This window comes from Muscardinus avellanarius, assembly GCF_963383645.1.
Source record: "Muscardinus avellanarius genome assembly, chromosome: 2".
NCBI classification, from domain to species: Eukaryota; Metazoa; Chordata; class Mammalia; order Rodentia; family Gliridae; genus Muscardinus; species Muscardinus avellanarius.
In genome coordinates this window covers 202,250,206-202,270,760 of record NC_137787.1, presented here as the reverse complement: position 1 = coordinate 202,270,760, position 20,555 = coordinate 202,250,206, and the positions used below count along the sequence as shown (strand labels likewise).

General features: G+C 55.4%; 1 protein-coding gene across 1 annotated transcript; it reads right to left on the bottom strand.

Annotated features, from left to right (window-relative positions):
* Positions 1 to 3,901: 3,901 nt before the first annotated feature.
* Positions 3,902 to 15,140, bottom strand: PROZ (protein Z, vitamin K dependent plasma glycoprotein; the record flags this gene model as incomplete). The annotated part of the gene is made up of 8 exons (XM_080689509.1): positions 3,902 to 4,413; positions 5,077 to 5,194; positions 9,744 to 9,829; positions 10,089 to 10,220; positions 10,764 to 10,877; positions 11,613 to 11,637; positions 13,550 to 13,713; positions 15,071 to 15,140. The coding sequence occupies 8 exons, from the start codon at positions 15,138 to 15,140 to the stop codon at positions 3,902 to 3,904; spliced, it is 1,221 nt and encodes a 406-aa protein (XP_080545635.1).
* Between the last annotated feature and the right edge of the window lie 5,415 nt (positions 15,141 to 20,555).

Genomic DNA, 20,555 nt, shown 5'->3' with positions numbered 1-20,555 from the left:
TCTTGAAATTTCCTCATTGTCTGTAACCAGCGTCAGCCTCACGAAACCTGGGATTCCTTTTCAGGAAGTGTAGATAGCCCTGCTGGCTCGTGGCATTGCAGGCCTCCTGGGAGGGAGGCCTGGTGCTGGGTGGCCACACCTCATTCTGTAAGTGTTGTTCATAAAGGCAGTTTTGGTGACTTTTTGCAGTTCTTTCTATTAAAAAAAAGATGTTCTTAACTTAGATAGATGGCATGCTCTTTATTGTGTCTTTCAGGGCATATCTGTTTTTACGTTAAATCTGAGCCTGGTTAACTTAAGCCAGCTTGCTTGCTTGCTTGCTTTTTTTTTTTTCTTTTTCTTTTTTTTTTTTTTTTTTTGCGGTACTGGGGATGGAACCCAGGGGCATTCTATCTCCAAGCTATATCTCAGCCCTATTTTTTATTCTTTATTTTGAAACAGGGTCTCACTGCATTGCAAAGGGCCTCACTAAGTAGCTGTGAGGCTGTCCACAAACCTTGATCCTCCTGTCTCAGCTTCCCAAATGCTGGGATTACAAGTGTGCGCCACCATGCCTATCTTTTTTTTTTTGGTGGTGGTGGTGGTACTGGGGTTCCTGGAAGCCCTTCTACCTCCGGGCTACACTCCCAGACCTATTATTTTATATTTTTATTTGGAAACAGGGTCTCATAAGCCAGAACAGCTGGCTTCGAACCTGCGCGATCCTCCTGTCTTCGCCTCCCAAGCGCGGGGATTACAAGCATGCGCCACCACGCCCAGCCACCATGCCTATCTTTAAGGTTTCTTTTTAAAAGCAGAATTTAGCCAGGCGTGATCTCAGCATGTGCTTGTAATCCCAGCATTCAGGAGGCAGAGACTGGAGGAGTGCAGTTTGTGGACAGTCTCAGCTACTTAGGTTCTTTGCAACTCAGTGAGACCCTGTTTTGAAAAATATACTAAAAAAAAAAAAAAAATAGGGCTGGGGGTGTAGCTCGGAGGCATAATGCCCCTGGGTTCTATCCATGTTCACACACACACACACACACACACACACACACACACACACACACGTAATAATCTGCACTTCAGATTTGATAGCTTGGACTGCGCAACACCGAAGGCTCCTTCCCCTGGCCTGGAGGCTGGAGGGGAAGGCCTCTGGCCACAGTGTCTCCTGCGCTGCAGGTGCTGCCCGTGGCTCTCTCTCCCTCTGCCTCTTAGGACACCACAGCCCTGGCAGACCAGGACCCACCCTGCAAGCACATCTGCCCTTAACCACTGTCAAAGAGCCTTCCTCCAGGTAGGCCCCTGCTACAATCTGGAGCGCAGTTCAGCCCATAGCACTGGTGGTCTTTCGGCTCTTTTGAGGGTGCACATTTCCTGTTGTGAAAAAGTTTCCAAGGAAGGAAGCTGTTTTAGCTCACCTCTGCGAAGTTAGCAAGTTTGGGAGCAGCTTGCCCCTTTCATGCAGAGAGCGGCTTTCCGGAAGGTGTGGATTCCCTCGCACAGGGCCGCACAGCTCAGAACTGGTTGCACCTGGCTCCCTCAGAGCACCCTGCTGGGGAAGCCACCTCGGCTGCACAGCTGGTCAGGCTGCGGCCATGATGTGGTCACGAGCTGGTCTCTGCTCCATGTGGCCCAGTTTGGGGGCTCCTCTGGGGGCTGGATGGCCCCTTTAAAGGTGGCTGGCTCCCACCGCAGACTTGCCAGCTCTGGGGTCGCCTGGGCCTCAGTGGGGTGCAGGTGGCTATCCAGGGCCCCTCCAGTGGGGGTTAAGGAGTATCATCCAGAAGGGCAGATCCCTGTGTGTGACCTCATCTCCTGAAACACATCCAGTTTCCAGCCAAGCACCTCACCTGTGCTCCACACCATGGGCGCGTGGACCCTAGATTCTGCACTGCGGAGCCCTCGCCCCAGCACGGGGCCACTGAGTTCCAGTCCTTGCAGTGGCTGTGGCCTCTGGGCAGGCAGAGTGCCCTTACTGCGAGCCCAGTGCCGCGCTGCCCCGTCCACGGCGTGAGTCTCTGGCTCTTGTTTTCTCTGAGTTGCCCGTGGAAGCCAGCCCTCCCACCGCTAAGCAGGGGCTTAAACACCCTTCAACTTCTGAGCAAAACGGAGTTCTTACAGCAGATTGAACGCTGGAGTTTCTGTAAGCATCTCTGAATTTCATTCTTTTGGGTTTAATAGCAGTAGAAAACAAAGGTTTGGCCTGTGCAGTGGCTTACACCTGTTGTCCACATCCTGGGGTTGAGGACAGGAGGATCGCGGTTTTGAGGCCAGCCTCAGAAATCTAGAAAGATCCTGTTTCAAAATAAAAAAGCAGGGCTGGGGATATATCTATCAGATATATTCTATCAGAGAGAGAATGCTTGGGTTCAACCTCTAGTACCAAAGCTAAGGTTTTATGACTATCTCCAGGTCATTTTTTTGGTGTGTGTGTTACTAGGGATTGAACCCAGTGGCATTCTACCACCAAGCTACACTTCCAGCCATATATATATTTTGTTTGTTTGTGTGTGTGTGGGGGGGGGTACTGTGGTTGGAACCCAGGGGCATTCTACCTCCAAGCTCCCCCCGCAGCCCTACTTTATATTTTTATTTTGAAACAGGGTGTCACTGAGTTGCAAAGGGCCTCACTGAGTAGCTGAGGCTGTCCCTGAACTGTGATCCTCCTGTCTCAGCCTCTGAATGCTGGCATTACAAGCATGTGCTGTTATGCCCAGCTTCCAGCCCTATTTTTTATTCTATATTTTCAAACAGGGTCTCACTAAGTAGCAGAAGGCCTCACTAAGTAGCTGAGGCTGGCCACAAACCTTCGATCCTCCTGTCTCAGCCTCCCAAATCCTGGGGTTACAAGTGTGTGCCACCGCGCCCAGCTCTCTAAGTCATTTATTAAACAGTAGTCAGGAACAGTGTTGGTTGGCAGCTGAAGGCAACTGGTTGGGCTTGACAGCAGCCTTGGTATGCCAGCGCCCAGTGTTTACCTCTTGGCACTGAGGCCTGTGGCAGAGGGACCCAGTTCAAGCTGGTGGGCATGTGTTACTGCTGGTTGTGCTGGCATTGAAGAGTGCCTCTAAGACATCATGATGCACGCACAGTGGCACATGCCTGGAATCCCAGGACTTGGGAGGCTGAGACGGGGAGGACTGAAGGTTCAAGGCCAGCCTTGGTAACTTACTGAAACGCCCAGCAACCTAGTCAGACCCTGTTTCAAAATAATAAAAAAGGGCTGGAGGTGTAGCTCAGAGGTAGAATGCTGCTGGGTTCAATCTCCAACACTACAAAAAAAAAGATTAAAACAAATACCGTAATGGCCAAATTGGTGCCACTCTGATCAGAGATGACCCTGAGCACAGGGAGGTCACGTGGTCATTCGAGCCCACCTGGCTGGTTGGGAGCAGAGCCAACCCTGGCTCGGGGTCTGCGTGTGAGGCTTCCCCCACCCAGAGCGCCTCTGGCCCGAGCCTGGAGGGCCTGGTGTTTCCTCCCTCTGCTCCGCCTGCTTCCTGCCTTTCCTGCACAGCCCTGGCCATGCTCCCCAGCATGGCTCTCCTGGCCAGCTCCTCCACGCCCTCTCCAGCACCCAGCACCGGTGTCGCCCGCACCAGCAGCTGGCGACCCAAGCAGAATCGGGAGGTGGCTTCTGCCGGTAACTAGCAGGTCTTGGAGGCTTCTAGAGTGGTGTTGCGCACACTGGCTTGACGCCCTCCCAGGAGACAGTGTTGGGAAGCGGGCTGGTTTGTAACTGACAGGTTTATTTTGTCCTTTGCGGTGTCTCGGCTTATCTCCGGGTCTTGGATGAGAGGTGTCAGGAGAATCTCCCAGCCCACTGCCTGAGCGCTGGTGGCCTCTCCTTGCTCCAGGACAGCAGCACCTGCGTTTGGAGCCCCCCCAGCCCGCCCTCCTGCTTGCTGAGTCTCTGTTACTTCATTATCTGCTTAAACCAGAGCAAGTATCTTGAGACCTTGGTGAGGAGGAAGGTGTGTGCCTGCCCCTCCGTGGCTGGCGAGCCCAGGATCCCTGTGAGGAACCAGGTGCCCTTGTGGCCTCTGGTGACAACACTCCCCTCCATCCAGCGCCCGGCTGCCCCGGTGCCCCTCTCGCAGCACATCCTAGTCGTGATGGTCACGTTCAGGACCCGTCCACATTCGCGCCCATCCACGTGTGTGACCGGCAGCCTGGCTGGGGTGTTGCCCAAGCTGGTGTCATCCAGTGTCCAGCCGCTGAGGAGCCCCCCCGTCCCCGGGATGAGGACCTGCTCGGCAAAGTCCCTCTCAGGGGTGCAGACGGGGAGCCCCAGGCCAGGACACCGCGCGGGCTGCTGCAGCTCGAGCAACGAGATGTCATTCTCCGCCGACTCCTCATCATACCGCATGTGCACGTGGACTCTCTGGACCCCGATCCGCAGCACACCCTTGCCCGCTTGGTCGGGATCTGAAATCACAGCAACCTGAATCAGGGGCGGAGTCGACTGGTTTCCCAGTGAGCCCCGTGCTAAGGCTGATACTGCAATCCTAGAACCTGGCAAGCGTCTCCTTGTTCATCTGTGATCTGCCGACAGACCATGCCTTGGCCTCTAGCACACTGAAAGGAAGTTCTTTTATTGTGAGATACCACAGGCTTTGCAGAGACGATCAGAGTGCGTGACGAGGGGCTTCTCCAAGCTGGTGGGAGAGCGGCTGCTCAGGAGAGTTGGCGCCTGACTGTGGAGTCTAAATATTTATGCATGAAGGAAGTGTGAAGCTGTGTTTATTTTAAGACCCTTGGGGTTCGTCACAGCGCACTGGCAGGTTATCGTGGGCCTGGCTTCCCTGCCCTTGTGTAGGTGGGGAGGGCTTGCACCTGTGCCCGTCACCAGCCCCACGCCGCGGCGGCTTTAGGGCCAGTGAAGTGACCTCCCCAGGCGCTGTGGCGCCCTGGGCTCAGTGTGGCTAGCTTTGTCTGTTGGGTATTTAGCATGTGCTCCCTGATTTTATAAGCAGCTCAGTATCGCTGAAGCTAAGTTCAGTCCTATCTCGCATTAGAGACAATCCAGTTTAAAACCTTTCACTGTGCTCCTGTGTAAGATCATTTTATTCCCAGTGAAAAAGTACTCACTTATTTTCACGCTAACATTACTGTGTGATAGTGAGCATTTTGCTGTTGTCAGTACAAAGTTTTCATGTATTATAACGCCACCGCAGAAGTCTTTTCCATTAGAATTTGTTAATTTGACCTTTAAAAATACAAAACAAAACAGAATCAATAGTCGTGGCAGTTTGCAGAATCAGGGGCAGTCAAGTCAAGTAGGGAAGGATCTGGGGCCCGAGCTTCCGCCAGCCCCATAAATGGGCGCAGGATCCATGGCAGATGGCTGACCAGCCAAGCCAGCCCGCTCAGCTGGAAATGGGGCCCCTTCCGCCAGGGTGGAGGCCTGCCTGTTGGAGAACAGGTGCAGGGGCAGAGGCTTTTAGCACCATCAGCTCGGTCAGGTTTGCTGACCACAGCGACTGCTGAGTCTCCTTGGTGCAGAGCAGGCCCGCGCAACCTGCAGAGCCCAGTGGACTCGATTCCTAGTGAGAGCTGAGAGCCTGGGGGCATGATTAGCACATTTGTGTGTGTGCGTGTGTGTGTGTGTGCATGTGTGTGTGTGTGTATGCATAGGGAAAGAAACCTCCAAGTCAGAGAAGAATTGCCCAAAGGACTGGAGGAAACGGGCTGGGGGCTCATGCGGCCGCAGCAGACCTCGTTCCCCGGCGGCATGGGGAAGGTGGCCAGGGGCTGGCTGGACCCGGCAGCTGTGCGTCCTGGGGAGAGCTGAGCTGGACTGAGCACTGGTCTGGTCCTACCAGCAGATCTCACAAGGACATGCCAAGGGGCCAGTTGTCCTCAGGCCTCTTACCCACAGCCCAGAGCAACAGCATGCAAAATCCAGGTCTACAACCCAGCCAAGACCACCAGGCTCACTTAAGAAACAGGGAAACAAGATCCATGACAGAAAAGCAACCCAAATGGACTCAGGACTGTTAGCAGACAGGGACGATGGAGCAGTGGGGATCATTTTCAAAACGATAAAAAGGCTTTTGTTTTTGTTTTTTGGTGGTACTAGAGATGGAACCCAGGGGCCGTCTACCTCCGGTCTACACTCCCAGAGCTATTCTATATATTATTTGGAAATAGGGTCTCACTGAGTTGCTGAGAGCCTCACTAAGTAATGGAGGCTGGCTTTGAACCTGCGTAATCCTCCTATCTCAGCCTCCCAAGTACTGGAATTACAAGCGTGTGCCAAGAAGCCTAGCTCAGAAAGGTATTTCTACTTATTTATTTGCTTATTTTTGGTGTGGTGCTGGGGGTTGAGCCTAAGGGCATTCAACCTCTGAGCTACACCCCCAGCCCTTTTTATTTTTTGAAAACAGGTTCTCACTACATTGCTGAGAGCCTCACTATGTTGAGGCTGGCCTCGAAGCTGCAATCTTCCTGCCTAAGCCTATATATATATAGTCTGGGAGTGTAGCCTGGAGGTAGAAGGGTTTCTAGGAACCCTAGTACCACCAAAAAAAAATAAAAATTGGATTTTGAGTTTTTAGAGATATTCAACCAGTAAAGTCTTCGTAAGTCTTCCAGAATCTGAAGATCTTTGGAATTTGAGTGAGTTAGCAGTCCCAAGTATCCCAAGCTGGACATGCTCTGTCCAGCCACAAGAATGTCTGCAGACCTAAGCATCAGAAGCAGGAAGGGAGCTACGGCAGGCTCATCATCATGGTTAGGTAGTTGGGGATGGAACCCAGGGCCGCAGGGAGAGGGTGCAGTGGAGGAAGAGCCCTTGTGACACCCAAAGCTGCGCCCAGAGCCGGGAGGTGGCGGGCAGACCTCTACACCATGCCGTGGAGACGCTGGACCTCACGCAGGACTGGGGAGGGCCAGAGGCACCTGGTGAGGAGCCGCCGTGCCTGGGGACTGTGCGCCCTGCTCAGCAAGCACTCTCGTTACCTCAGCTGCTTTAGGAGGATCTCCGTAGAATTAAGAGAAGCACAGGTGGCTTGGACGTCCATAGGAGCGGAGTCTATGCAGGGAGCACAAGCTTCGTGCGGTACCCGCTGCAGACAGCAGGCAGCACTGGACCAGCAAGCAGCAGGGGAGGCGAGTGCAGGACCCCAGAGGCGGGGGAGAGCACGCTGAGAACACACTCCACAGCAGTCGCAAGAAGGGCACGGTGGCCCAAATGCCCAATTAAAAGGCAGAGGTGTGTTGGATCAGATGGAAACGAAAGCCAGGGGCACACTGTCTTTTTAAAAATGTGTAAAAGTGTTTTTTTTTTTGTTGTTGTTGTTGTTTTTTGCGGGTCTGGGGATGGAACCCAGGGGCATTTGACCTCTGAGCTACACCCCCTGCCCTATTTTTTATTCTTTATTTTGAAACCGGGTCTCACTGAGTTGCAGAGGGCCTCACTAAGTAGCTGAGGCTGTCCGCGAACCGTGATCCTCCAGGTCTCAGCCTCCCGAATGCTGGGATTACAAGCATGCGCCACCACGCCCGGCTTGTAAAAGTGTTTTAAATACAAAAGTACAAATAGGCTAAAAGTAGACAATTATGAAAAACACTAGGCCAACACTGGCAAGAGAAAGCTGCAATGTCTTATCAGTACAGATAACGGAGATTTCAGAGCAAAGGGTATCATGGGATACTACCACCGAAAGGGGAAAATTAGGTCAACGTGAGGATTCAGTGAAATTAAGCACTCAAGTAGGCACGTGAATGCTTCCGGCTCTGGAATGTTATGATTTCCTTTTTTTTTTTTTTTTTTTTTTTTTTTTGGTACTGGGGATGGGGATGGAACCCAGGGCCATTCTACCTCCAAGCTACACGCCCAGCCCAATTCTTTATTATTTTGAAACAGGGTCTGAGTTGCAGAGGGCCTCACTCAGTAGCTGAGGCTGAACCACCATCCTCTTGTCTCAGCCTCCCGAGTGCTGGGATGACAAGCGTGTGCCCCCACGTCCAGCACGTTGTGCTTTTCAGTAGCTTCATAAAATGGAAGATAGCAAGCAAAGCCTGAGTTTCTCAGGGCCACCACAGCCTCATCCAGGCATCGTGTGTTTGTGAAGACCTGCTGGGCGGGCTGCTGCCCTTCATCTGTTGCTCTCTGTGCAAGCCGGGGAGACCGCGGGACAGCTTCTGCACGCATGCGCCCACAGCCACGCACGCCCTCAGGCCTCAGGCCTCACTGAAGGAGCTCGTAAGCCCTGCCGCCCATACAGCCAAGCCGCCACGCATTGCACCGGTGACCGGTCCAACTGAGAGCACACTCAGAGTAAGACAACAGGCCTGAAGGTACAGAGGGAAGAGCAGGAATACAAGGCGGTGTCTGTGCCTCCTCCATGTAGAAATGGCATCTAGATACACATTGGCTCAAGCATGGCGTCACATTTAGTTCCTCTGCTCTTACTATATCAGCATGGCTCCTGGAAAATGACAGATTCGTACATGGCAGACACCTCTGAGCCGGCAAGGCCATCTCAGGGACACACTCAGGCAGAAGGAAAGGGCCTGCCGGAGGGTCCTACGAGGCAAGCAAGGTGGAAAGCAGGGAAATCAAAGCCAAGGGCAGGAATAAAACCAGAATGAACACAAGACTTCAGCTGGGTGTGGTGGTGCCCCTGTGATCCCAGTACTTGGGAGGCTGAGACAGGAGGATCGCAGGTTCTCGGACAAGCTTAGCAAGTAGTGAGACCCCCTTTAAAAATTAAATAAAATGGGGTTGGGGTGTATCTTGGAGGTAGAATGACCTTGGATTCTATCCCTAGTACCACAAAAAAGATTTTTTTTGTGGACTTATTAAAAAATAAAAAGCAAGCCTGGCTTGGTGGTGCACACTTGTAATCCCAGCATTCAGGAGGCTGAGACAGGAGGATCGTGGTTTACAAACAACCTCAGCTACTTAGTGAGGCTGCAACTTAGTGAGACCCTGTTTCAAAATAAAGAACAAAAAATTGGGATGGAGTTGTGGCTCAGAGGTAGAAGGCCCCTGGGTTCAATCCCCAGCACTGCAAAAAATAAGCACATAAATAAATAAATAATAAATAAATAAATAAATAAATTAGTTCTCGGACAAGCTTAGCAAGTGGTGAGAGTCATCAACCTAGCAAGACCCCCTGCTCTATTCCCATTTGTCAACAGAAATAAAATGGTGGCCAAAATGGCTGGTGGAAGTGGTGCTTGGACCGATCTGGGAGGAGAATCACTGTTTGCATCTTGCTATGTTAAAGCTAATCATTAAATACATAGAGACAGGGCTGGGGTGTAGCTCAGTGGCAAAGCGCTTGCCTGGCAGGTGCACCGCCCTGGGTTCGATCCCCAGTCCAAAAAAAAAAAAAAGACCCCCTTTAAATACATAGAGATAGAATGTGCAATTTCTAGGTCAGGCAAGCAAGACAAAAGGAAAAAATGCCAAAGAAAGAAATTTAGGAAACAAAACAGAGGCGTTGGAGTCCAGCCCGGAGGTTGGGAGCTGGGCTGTGCGGAGTCCTCTGCCTCTCGGTTTGGCCGGGCAGCGGCGGCCACCGGAGGACCAACTAGGTGCCTGCATTGCAGAGCCGCTGCGGCGAGGCCTTGCTTTTCACTTGAGCAAATAGTGAAGGCGGCCCCGTCCTGGGTTCAAGGCTGGGAAGTGCTGGGAGTGAAGCACACGATCACAGCGCCCGACGCACTGCTCACCACCTTCCCATTGGCTAGAGGTTGGGATGACAGCACAGCAGAATCCCTCGCGTTTGTAAAGCGCGTGTTACCTGCCACGGGAACCCGCGTGGACGCTGGCCGCTTCCCTCGGGGGTCTCGTCGCCTCCAGGGGGCAGGACCCCACAGGCACACTTCCCTTGGTTTGCAAAGGCAACACGAAAAGGTCAGTGTCTTTGGAGGAAACACGGGGTTTATTCCTGGCTCCATCCAAACGAAGCTGAGCTGAGTCACGCACTAGAGCAGAGTGGACTCAGCCCCCGCTCTGGGTGCGCATGTGCAGGTAACAGAAGGCCGGCAGGTCTGGGGTGGGTGGCGGTCACGTGCTCTGCCAGTGCCCAGGCACAGGAGCGCTCAGCACCCCAGGCAGGACAGGGCAGGGACGGGCGGGCGCTCACCGTCCGGAGAGCAGGATTTGCGGTCCTCTCCAAGCTTGTGGCCCTCTGCACAGCTGCAAGCGTAGGATACCTGCCCGGGGTGGCAGAAGTGCTGGCACCCATCAGACCTTTCTAGGTGACACTCATTCTTAGCTGAAAAGGAAAGGCAGGGAGGCCAGGAGGGCCAATGTGGACTGTTGGTCCCAGTGCTGTGTGGGGCTGGCTCTCGGGATTTGGAGACGCTGGGGTGGCTGGGTAGCGAAGGGCAGGCTGGTGTCCTGTGAAGCACCGTCACTTGGGGCTGCCAGGGAGGCAGAGGGTGTGGAATATGTGCTCCAGAGGGGATCTGGGCTGGAAATATTTGCCCCCAGCAAAATGGACTCCCATTGACGGGAGGCACCAACGGGGTCAGCGCCTCTTGGTTAACATGGCTGATAATTATCGACAGGAGACTGGCTTCCTCCATCCCATGAGGGCATTGGGCACAGGAAAGGACTGCTGTGGATGGAGCTTTGAGTCCTCCCTGTCTGCCACGTGCTCGCCAGCCCTTGGGGAGGCAGGAGGGGGCCAGGCCGCAGGATGCAGCCAGCACTAGGATGTGGTTTCTGGTGGAGATTCTGACTGGAAGAGAAGTTTCTCTGGGGCATGCAGGTCTGGGCTCACAGGCCCTGTGGGGTGCAGCCAGGCAGGTCTCACCCATCTCGCAGTTCCGGCCCTCATAGCCAGGGGAGCAGGTGCAGGCGTAGTCGCGGATGCCATCATGGCAGGACCCATTGTTGAGGCAGGGCTGGGAGACGCATGGGGTGCCGCCTGCGGGGAGAGGGCCAGGCTTTGGAGCCTCTGCCGCGCTGGCCATCCTGGGCCTTCCCCTGCCCCCCGCACCATGTCCCCCTTGCCCCTTGGCCCTCTCCACCACCTCTGTGTGCCCCTCCCCTCTCTGCCCAGTCACCAGGCCTGCTGGAAGGTGGGCACAGCTGTGCCCCTTCTCACCGCAGGATGAATCCCCTGTGCTGTCACCCCACATGGTCCTGCTTTCTGTCACATTGCCTCTTTCTGCCACTGTCCACCCTGTGTACCTCCCGGGAACATCCAGCAAGCAGTTCCCAAACCACTCATGCGTGGTCAAAGCTCTCCAGCATTTAGAGGGAGTTCTGACCTTTGTGCAGCATGAATCCACCATGAGCCCCTGAGGCCCAGAGAGAGGGGCAGCTCTGGGACTCCCCTCCCTGCCCTGAGCTCACAGACGGAGGGGCAGCTCTGGGACTCCCCTCCCTGCCCTGAGCTCACAGACGGGAGGGGCTGCTGCAGGGCAGATGAGGAGCCGGGAGCTGCCCAGATGCTGGGTAGGTAGAGCCCGGTGCTGCCTCGCGGTTTCACGGGCACAGCACTGGGATCCCGCTCGCTTGTCCTGAGGGCTCAGGAGCACTGGCTAGCGCCTTCCCGAGCCAACACTGGTCCTGGTCCTGGAATTCCAATACGAGCTATCCAGGCTTCACCTGGAGGCAGGAGAGGGAGTCATACCCAGGAGAGAGGGGAACTACTCACCCCAGTACTGACTCCAGAATTCATCCTGAGAAGACAGAATGTAAACACGTTACCAGCGTGGCCTTCATTTTCCCTCTTATAGCAGGACTTGAAGGTAAGAAAATGTTGCTTTTATTTACCCAACAGGTGGACATTGGTGGAGGCAAAGGGTATGCATTGTTCATACCTACTCATGTGTATTACGTTTCTGTTGACCTAACATGTATGTAACATGCAGTCCTCCAGTGTGCTACCACAGCCCCATTGAGGGAAGCTGACAGTGGGCATCGTGGACACACTGTGGAATCAGGGCACAGCCCCGGTGCCACCTCCCTCCTGGACAGTCTTGTGGCCTCACTCTGTAGAAACGTGCCCAAGTGACAATGCCATCACCTTCCTCTTTGTTAGAAGCCATTCGAGTTTGGGGGGGGGGGAGTCAGCATGGGCTGGCTTCCTGACGGGAGGAGAGCCACGGGCCCCAAAGCCTAGAGAGGGGCGTGCAGGCGCGGCACAGCCCAGACATGCTGGGCTCCTGGGGATGGTGAGAGCGGCTCTCCCTGGACGGGAAGCAAAGACCGAGGTCAGTGCAAACTCCTCGCCTCTCCACATGCTTTAGGAATTTCTCTTAGCTGTACTAAGGACAGTCAGTTTCAGAAGAACCCTCTTATATACAGCATTGGAGAAACTTTAATATAAAAAAATTTAGAAGACAGAGGAAGTTTTGAAGCCAACTTTTGTAGATGAGAGACTGTGTGTGTGTGTGTGTGTTTTACTAGAGATTGAAACCAGAGGCATTCTACCTCCAAGCTACACATTCAACCCTTTTTTTTCTTTCTTTTTTTTACAGTACTGGGGATGGAACCCAGGGGCATTCTACCTCCGAGCTATACCCCCAGCCCTATTTTTAACTCTTTATTTTGAAACAAGGTCTCACTGAGTTGCAGAGGGCCTCACTAAGTAACTGAGGCTGACTGCGAACTCACAATCCTCCTGTCTCAGCCTCCCAAGCACTGGGATTCCAACTGTGCGCCATCACGCCCAGCGCACCTTCAGCCCTTTTTAGTTTTGTTTGGAAATAGGGTCTCACTAGGTTTCTCAGAGTCTTGCTAAGTTTCTGAGGCTGTCCTCAAACCCGAGATCTTCCTGTCTCAATCTCATATATACTGGGATTACAGGTGTGCACCACCACACCTGACAGTAAAGCCCTTTTTTAAAATTAAAATGGGCTGGGCGTATAGCTCAGAGCTAGAACACTCCTAAGTTCGATCCCCAGCACCAATATATATAGAGAGAAGTAGGCCAACATTTTATTCAGAATGGGTTTTAATTATTGCTACATTTATATGTAAAACTGGGGAACCTACTTCCCTATTTTATTTTATTTGTGTGCTAGAGATGGAACCCAGGGCCTTGCACCTGCTAGACAAGCACTCTATTCCTGAACCACACCCTCAGCCTGGGAAATCTTCAGGAAATGTTTTGCTACTGTATTTTGAAATATTGACATGCTAATAGTCCACCTCTCAGGTTTTGACCCGCCTCCCTTGTCTTCTGATAAGATTATGAGTAGTTAAAAATGGCACACTCCTGCCTGTGTTTATCTAGAAAATATATGTTATCACATTGTGAGAAAATCGTTTACTTAATCCAAAGTATAGGTTATGAGGAGTTTTCTTACTATTTAGAGAGATCTTGTACTTTCTACATTTTTGACATCTTGACAGTCTCTCCCCTCGGCCGTGGCGGGCAGGCCAGGCCGTGCCCTGGGTCTGCCTGACCTGGAGTCTGGCACGGGCCCAGCTGCGGCCGAGGATCGAGGGCACTTTCTGCCCCGCGAGGCCAGGGTTCTGCCATGCGGCTGGGTGAGGAACGCTGGCAGGTCGTGTGTGTCCTGGCAGGCGCCAGCCAAGGCGCCGGCGCCTGAGTGACGGGCGCGTGCACAGGGAGGGCGTACCCACCGTGGCCGCGTCGTCTTCAAAAACTTCTCTTGCTTCTTCGTGGACGCAGATTTCTTCATAACATTCTCTTTCCAAATTTCCCTCAAAGAGCTCTTCCAGGAGATGGAAGCCAGCACGCTTGTGTCTTGCCAGAACTCCACTGGCTCTGCAAGCTGAGAGAAACACTGCAGATGGGATGAGCAGGGAGTCAGTGGGCTCGCAGGCCCGCGCCGGGAGCGGAGGGGCCACGCTGGCCCTTTACAGAGGAGCCCAGGGCCACGCGTGGATGCAGCGAGCCCCCGGGACTGGGGACGGAGTGGGAGAGGAGGGTGGGAGTGTCCAGCTGCAGAACTGGACAGATGAGGCTGCCATTTTTTGCGGTACTGGAGATTGAACCCAGGGGCATTCTACTTCGGAGCTACACCCCAAGCCCTAATTTTTATTCTTCCAAGCTACTCCCCAAGCCCTATTTTTTTCTTTGTTTTGAAGCACTAAGTTGTGTGTGGGGGGGCTCACTAAGTAGCTGAAGCTGGCCTCAAACCTTTGATCCTCCTGTCTCAGCCTCCCAAGTACTGGGATTACAAGCGTGCGCCACCATGCCTGGCTTGGAGCTGCCATTTACAAAGCTGGCCACCACCTGTGTTTGGTGGGGAATCTGTGAAACGTCATTGCTCCATCCTAGGTCTCCCCAGAGGAGCATTACTGTCTTGAGTAAGGAGGGTACAGAGACCCTGGGAACCGTCTTCTACAGGGCTGAGAGTCCCTGAAGGAAAACCAGGCAGCCAGCTCCAGTAATGGGACGGCTTTGTCACACACAGCAGAGATGCACCTCCCTCCCTCCAGCTGGGCTGGATGTGCCCACTGGGCTGAGTGGACATGCCCACTGGGCTGGGGTCTACGTTCCCACTGGGCTGGGTGGATGTGCCCACTGGGCTGGGGTATGCATTCCCACCGGGCTGGGATGAACATGCCCACTGGGCTGGGGTCGACGTGCCCACCGGGCTGGGTGGACGTGCCCACCGGGCTGGGGTCTGCGTTCCCACCGGGCTGGGTGGACGTGCCCACCGGACTGGGGTCTATGTTCCCACCGGGCTGCGTGGACGTGCCTACCAGGCTGGGGTCTACGTTCCCACCGGGCTGGGTGAATGTGCCCACTGGGCTGGGGTCTGCGTTCCCACCGGGCTGGGTGGACATGCCCACCGGGCTGGGTCGACGTGCCCACTGGGCTGGGGTCTGCACCCTCTGCCATCCTCACTGCCTCTGCACCGCCTGCCTCCCAGGGCTGCCCCTCCTCAGCCCACTGCACCCCAGTGCTCCCGCCTCCCTCTTGCCCGGCTCCACATGGCTCTTGGAGGACCCAGGGACACAGAGTCATTTTTATACGGTGTCACCAGGTGAGGACAAACCCAGACAGGGCTTTTTAGGGAGTGTCAGGTTGGGCCTGGTCCCTTGGTCTCCCGGTTCCTAGGAAAAGCATCACCTACAGACCACCACAGCTGTGTGGGGAAGGACAGACAGTGGGGTTGAGAACCAGGAGCCTACCTGACAGCTCTGCCCGCTGGAGGAGGAGGAGGAGGACAAGGCCCTGGAGCAGCCGGACACCGCCGGCCATGCTGACCCAGAGCCAGCCGGCCCAAGCAGGACGAGGTCTGCAAACAGCCAAAGTCCAGGTCCGCGAGGCACTCCATCCACAACCTCAGAGGACACAGGGGCAGCGCTGAGCGCCCCGCAGGCCTGGATATTGGGGGTCGAGTGGAAAACAGTCAGACAATGTGTGCTTCCCCTGCACTGTGTGGCAGTTGGAGAGAGGAGAGGGCAGATCGTGACGGCTGAAGGAGTCGGCCTCAGGACGGCTTGGGAGGCTGCGGCCCTGGGAGGAAGGGCAGGAGGCCATGCAGGGGCTGATGGGAAACCAACTGGGGGGGGGGATGGGCTGCCGGCAGCTCCAGGCACCATAACCACGCAGGTGGCTTCTCTCCCTGCACTGTCGTCCAGCACTGGGCCCTGCCCCGGGCAGGAGGGACGGCACAGGAGCGTCAGTCTGGCTGTGTGGGGACAGGGACAGGCTAGGAGGGGGCCGAGAGGGGGGCTGGTGATTCGCAGGACAGCTGGTCCCTGAGGCTGCCTTGGGGCAGATACCTGCACACAGGAGTGGGAGGAGAGAGTCCAGGCCACAGTCTGGGCGAAGCCTGTGTGTGCGTTTGTGTGTGTGAGAGTGTGTGTGTGTGTGTGTGTGTGCGTGTTGTGTGCACACGCACGCCCGTCTGAAGCTATGAGGCAGAGTGGCAGACGGGTGGGGGCCCTGAGCCAGAGGGAACAGGGCTTAGGTGGGTCTCTAGGGTCAGCAAACTTTCTCTCACAAGAGCACCTTGTTTTACTGTGCCAAAGGGTCTGCCAGGAGCACTCGGCTCTGCCTCCACAGATGCCAGTGCACACACACGTGTACACACGCCGTACCAATACAGCTTCATCTCAAGGGCTGGGCTGGGCTTGCGGGCCATCATCTGCTGCCCAGATGCGGCCCTTTCTGGCAGAAGGAAGAACTTGCTGCTTTACTTCCAAATGTTGGGAAGAGACTCGATGTGGAGAGACCGTGGTCCTAAAAGTGCTGTAGCTGCTAGCTAGAACAAAGCTCTCCAAAGCAAGCTAGAAGAGAGCAGAGGCGTGGTGTCTTTGGCCTCTCCTCTCTTCCGGCTGTCCATGGGGCTTGCTCTGCGCCTGGAACGTGGCCGGTGTCTGGTGTGCTGCTCAGCCCACTCCCTGCCAGGACAGAGCACAAGCAGATGTTGCTCGCAGATCTGTAGCTGGAACCCAGGACCAAGGTGCCGTGGAGTCTATGCCTGGTGAGAGCCCAGGGGTCACAGAGGCGCTGGCTCGTGCGTGCCCACGTGGTGGGGTGGGGGCTCCTTGGCCTCCAGTCTCCTCCTGAGGCCGCTGCCCAGGCACCTCCCAGGGCTACTTCCTGAGGTGGGCGTCTGCATGGGAATCTTGAGGGAGAAGATCATATACGGTGGTTTAATTGTTTCTGTCTGCCCTTTCGGGAGAGCTCCTTCAGACCAGAAGTCCTATAACAAACCTCCAAAACACTAGAATCTAGCCCGACTGTCATCCTTGTCCCCTGCAGCAACTGACCCCCGACTCCCGGCTAAGAGCTGCCCCATCACCTCTGAGTCATGGGGAGGGGTTCTCCTTCCTCAGGTCAAGGCCCCTTCCCTGCGTGACTCCGAGTACTGGGGCATCCTCAGCAGAGGTAGCATGTGCGGCCCTCCGGGCACCCCATGATCTGATTGTACAGTTGCTTCTCTGCCAGTTGGTCTAACGTGAGCACTGCAGCGTGGACACACCTTGCAGAAGCTTGAATCGCCTTGGGCCCTGGGCCCTGACCCCTAGGTTCTGTGGACTGGGCTGCCGGATACTTTTTTTTTTTTGCTTTTTTTTAGATCACTGGTGGCTCTTTTGTGGGGAGAATACTGGGGGATTAAACCCTGGGAGTTGCCGGGCGTGGTGGCGCACGCTTGTAATCCCCGCGCTTGGGAGGCAGAGACAGGAGGATCGCGCAGGTTCGAAGCCAGCCGCACTGGTTTAAGAGACCCTGTTTCCAAATAAAAAAGAATAAAAATAGGTCTGGGAGTGTAGCCCGGAGGTAGAAGGGTTTCCAGGAACCCCAGTACCACAAAAAAAAAAAAAAAAAAGAAAGAAAAGAAAAGAAAAAAGAAAACCCCGGGAGCATTCTAGATCTGAGCTCCTCCCCTCGTCCTATTTCATTTTTTAATTTGAGACATGGTCTTGCTGAGGGCCTCACTAAACTGGTAGCTTTTTGAACCAAGCATGTTTAATTGTGGCAAAATATATCTAACATTGAAGCACCCGTGAGTGGATTCTCTCTTCCACAGATTCTCTCTGGTCATCGTCAGAGTCTCTTCTCCAACTGTGGCCGCTCCTGCTTACACACAAGCCTGACTTTCTGCTTTTCTCCTGGAGAGGGGGCCTGGATCAGTGTGGACCTTGTCCTGGGGTCCTGAGCCCAGGACATCTTAGGAACAGTCACACATCCAGCTAGGGAGGCCCCGGGCCCCGAGCTGCTCATTCCTGATCTGTCAGCCATGGCAGGGGTGGGGGACGGCCATGGGGAGAGGAGAGGGGCACGGTCAGCCCCGCAGTGGCTGTAGTGCTCAGCTCACCTCTCCCTGGGCCAGTGAAGGCCATTTGCTCCACGACCAACTCACACACCACTACGCCAAGGTCGGGGGCACAGGGAAGCCCCAGGGGGAGGCAGTGGGCCAGGGAGCAGCTCCCCGTGGGAGGACCGTGCGGTCAGGAGGCGTGGTCCTCTTAGGGAGCTGGATTAGAATGAGCAGGGCAGGGAAACAGACGGGACAGGAGATCGGACCCAGCCTCTGGACAAGAGATGGAGCTAGAGTCGCTGTGGGAGACGGCCTCCTCCTAGGTCACTGGGCCCCAGGGAAAGTCTCCAGCAGGGGTCAGCACTAGGGGTGGTGAGAGGAGACGCTCTCCTGGTGTGCTTGCCAGGATGAACAGAACCTGCCATGGAAGCCTGGGCCCGTCCCAGCTCTGGACATGGAGTGCTGCAGCCCTCTGCTGGAGGGGCTCCTTGTCCAACACCTCTTCCCAGCTGGGGCAAGCGGCCCTTTCCAGACCCTTTCTCTGGAATGTAACTCTTTTTCACCTTGGACCCCCGCCTCCTGAACAAGCCCCTGGTGCTCCCAGGGGCTTCCTGTTGGAAATCAATCTCTAGGAAGTAAGGACTGGGATCCCGTCTGATATAGACTGTTGTCCAGTACCCTGTCTGCGTGGGAGATCCCTGGCCAGGCCGTTTCCCTCCCACCACACTCAGCCACCTCTGTGGGGCACCACGCCCAGCTCCTGCAGTTCTCCCAGGTCCCGCCCCTACCCACCCCAGCACCAGATCAACCCAGCCAGGTCTGCAGTGAGGAGTGTTCCACTAAGCCCAGAGCCACACTCAGCACTGCGGAAAAATCCTGCCCTAGCCCCCGCTGCGCATTGGCTGCTTCTGGTCGCCCAGGAGCCACTCATGGTGGACGTGGCTCTCTCTCCATCTGTCCCCTTCCTCTCCCTGTAGTTCCCCCAGCTGCAGTGATTTCACTCCTGCTCAAGGGCGTGTGATGAGGCCGCAGCTCTGTCCCTGCACTGATGCCCCTCAGGTTCTTGGAAGCACCAACCTCGGAGGCTAGCCTCGTCGACCTGGGCCCTTCAAGCCACCGGCTTTCCTGGGGGCATGGCTACCTCCGTCCCCTGGTGTTGGGGTGCAGTTAAACATGTGTGCAGGACCCCGACTCAGCGGCGAGGCACGAGGCTCCTGTGCTTCCCAGCGGTGGTGTTGGGCACCGGTCGCCTGTCTGTCCTGTGGGGAGTGCTGGAGCATTCAAGACTTGGGAAAGCCGGTGCATGCAGAGCTCTGAGGCCCTTCCGCCTAGCGTCCTCTCTCCCCTGACTTTGATCCACACGATGGCACCTGCCTGGCCAGTGGCCACCGTGGCGGCTGGGGTGGCAAGGATCCCTCCAAATTGGGAATTGAACCCCAGGCCCGTATGGAGAGCTCCTTCCAGGATGGCGCTGGCGAAGGCTGCCCCCCCCCCATGAAGCCGCCTCCTGGTTTATTCTCCTTTGCAGCAGTGGGCGTGCACTGAAGCCAGCAGACCTTCAAACTGCCTGCCACTCCTCTGCTCCAGAACCCCGCACCTGCCGCCTGCAGCTCTGGGCAGCTCTGGGCTGGACCCCCAGGCTGGGTCAGGCCTCCCTGCCCCTCTAAGTTCCTGGAACTGTAGAACCCCGAACCCAACCCTTCCTCCTGCTGCTAAGAGACTCTGGGTGCAACCGAGCTGACTCCGCCGTGGCCGGGGGGGACGCCCAGTACTGCGCACATTCCTTCACTCTCAGCAGAAAAAAGTAACTCTCCCTCCTTGCCACCCTCGTCCTGGCTGGCTCTGCCATCAGGGGCTCGCCTTCAGCACTACTGTCCTACACAAAGATGGCCCCTAAGGGAAGCTCTGGCGGCAGCAGAGACGTGGGTTCAGTTCATTTGCACCATTTCGCTGTTGAAGGAAACAATGCTCAGAGAGGGAGGTGAGTCATCGAAGGTCACACAGGAGTCAGCAGAGCAGAGGCTTCAACCCCACCATGAGTTCAAGACTCACCAGGCCTACCATGATCCACTGCAGAGCAGCTAGCAACGGCCCTGTGTCTCACTGACCCTCCAGAACCTCCTGTGCCAGACGCCTCTGTCTGGACCCAGTGGGTGAGGAAGGGCACCTGCCCTCACTGAGGTGACTCAGTTTCCTTTCATGCATGAGACATTCCTGAGGCCCGAGGCCACCCAGTGAGCGCAGCCAACAGCGAGGGCCAGACAGTAACAGCCAAGGTGGGGGTGTTTGTAAACCTCCCTCAGAGTTCTCCCTGGACCCAGACAGCCACTGATCCCTAGAAGCAGGAATCCAGGCCTGGGTCTGCCGTGGGTTGGGACAGGACCCTGGAGTCTCCTCCCATCCCAGCCTGGACCTGGGTGGCCACCGCCTTCCTGCAGGAGGGCCCGGGCCACCAGGGCCCAGGGGCGCGGGCAGTGTGCAGACTCGCCTGGCCCCCGGGACGGCCCTCAGCCTGGTTCTGGGAAGCAGCGCTGTTCACACTGACTTTTCCTAAGCTTGCAAAATCTGTTTACACAAGGCTCTGTCCAGGGCTTAACTTTTATGAGAGTTTTTGTACTAGCACTTTTAAACTTTGCTTAGCAGAGTTACGCAAAATGCAAACTGTATAGAACACTTGGAGAACATGGGGATTCTGCGTGGATTCTACTGCCGAAGGCAGGCTGGGTTTCTGAGTTTCAGCTCAGGGCCTAGAGGTGGTGTACGGCTGTGGCTGGCCAAGGAGAGAGGACAGAGAAGCTCTGCACCCCTCCAGCCATGTCTCAGCACTCTGCGCCCCTGCTCTGGGGGTGGTGAGTCACCAAAAGAGTTCCAGAAACTTCTGGGCAGACTCAGCCCAGAGATGT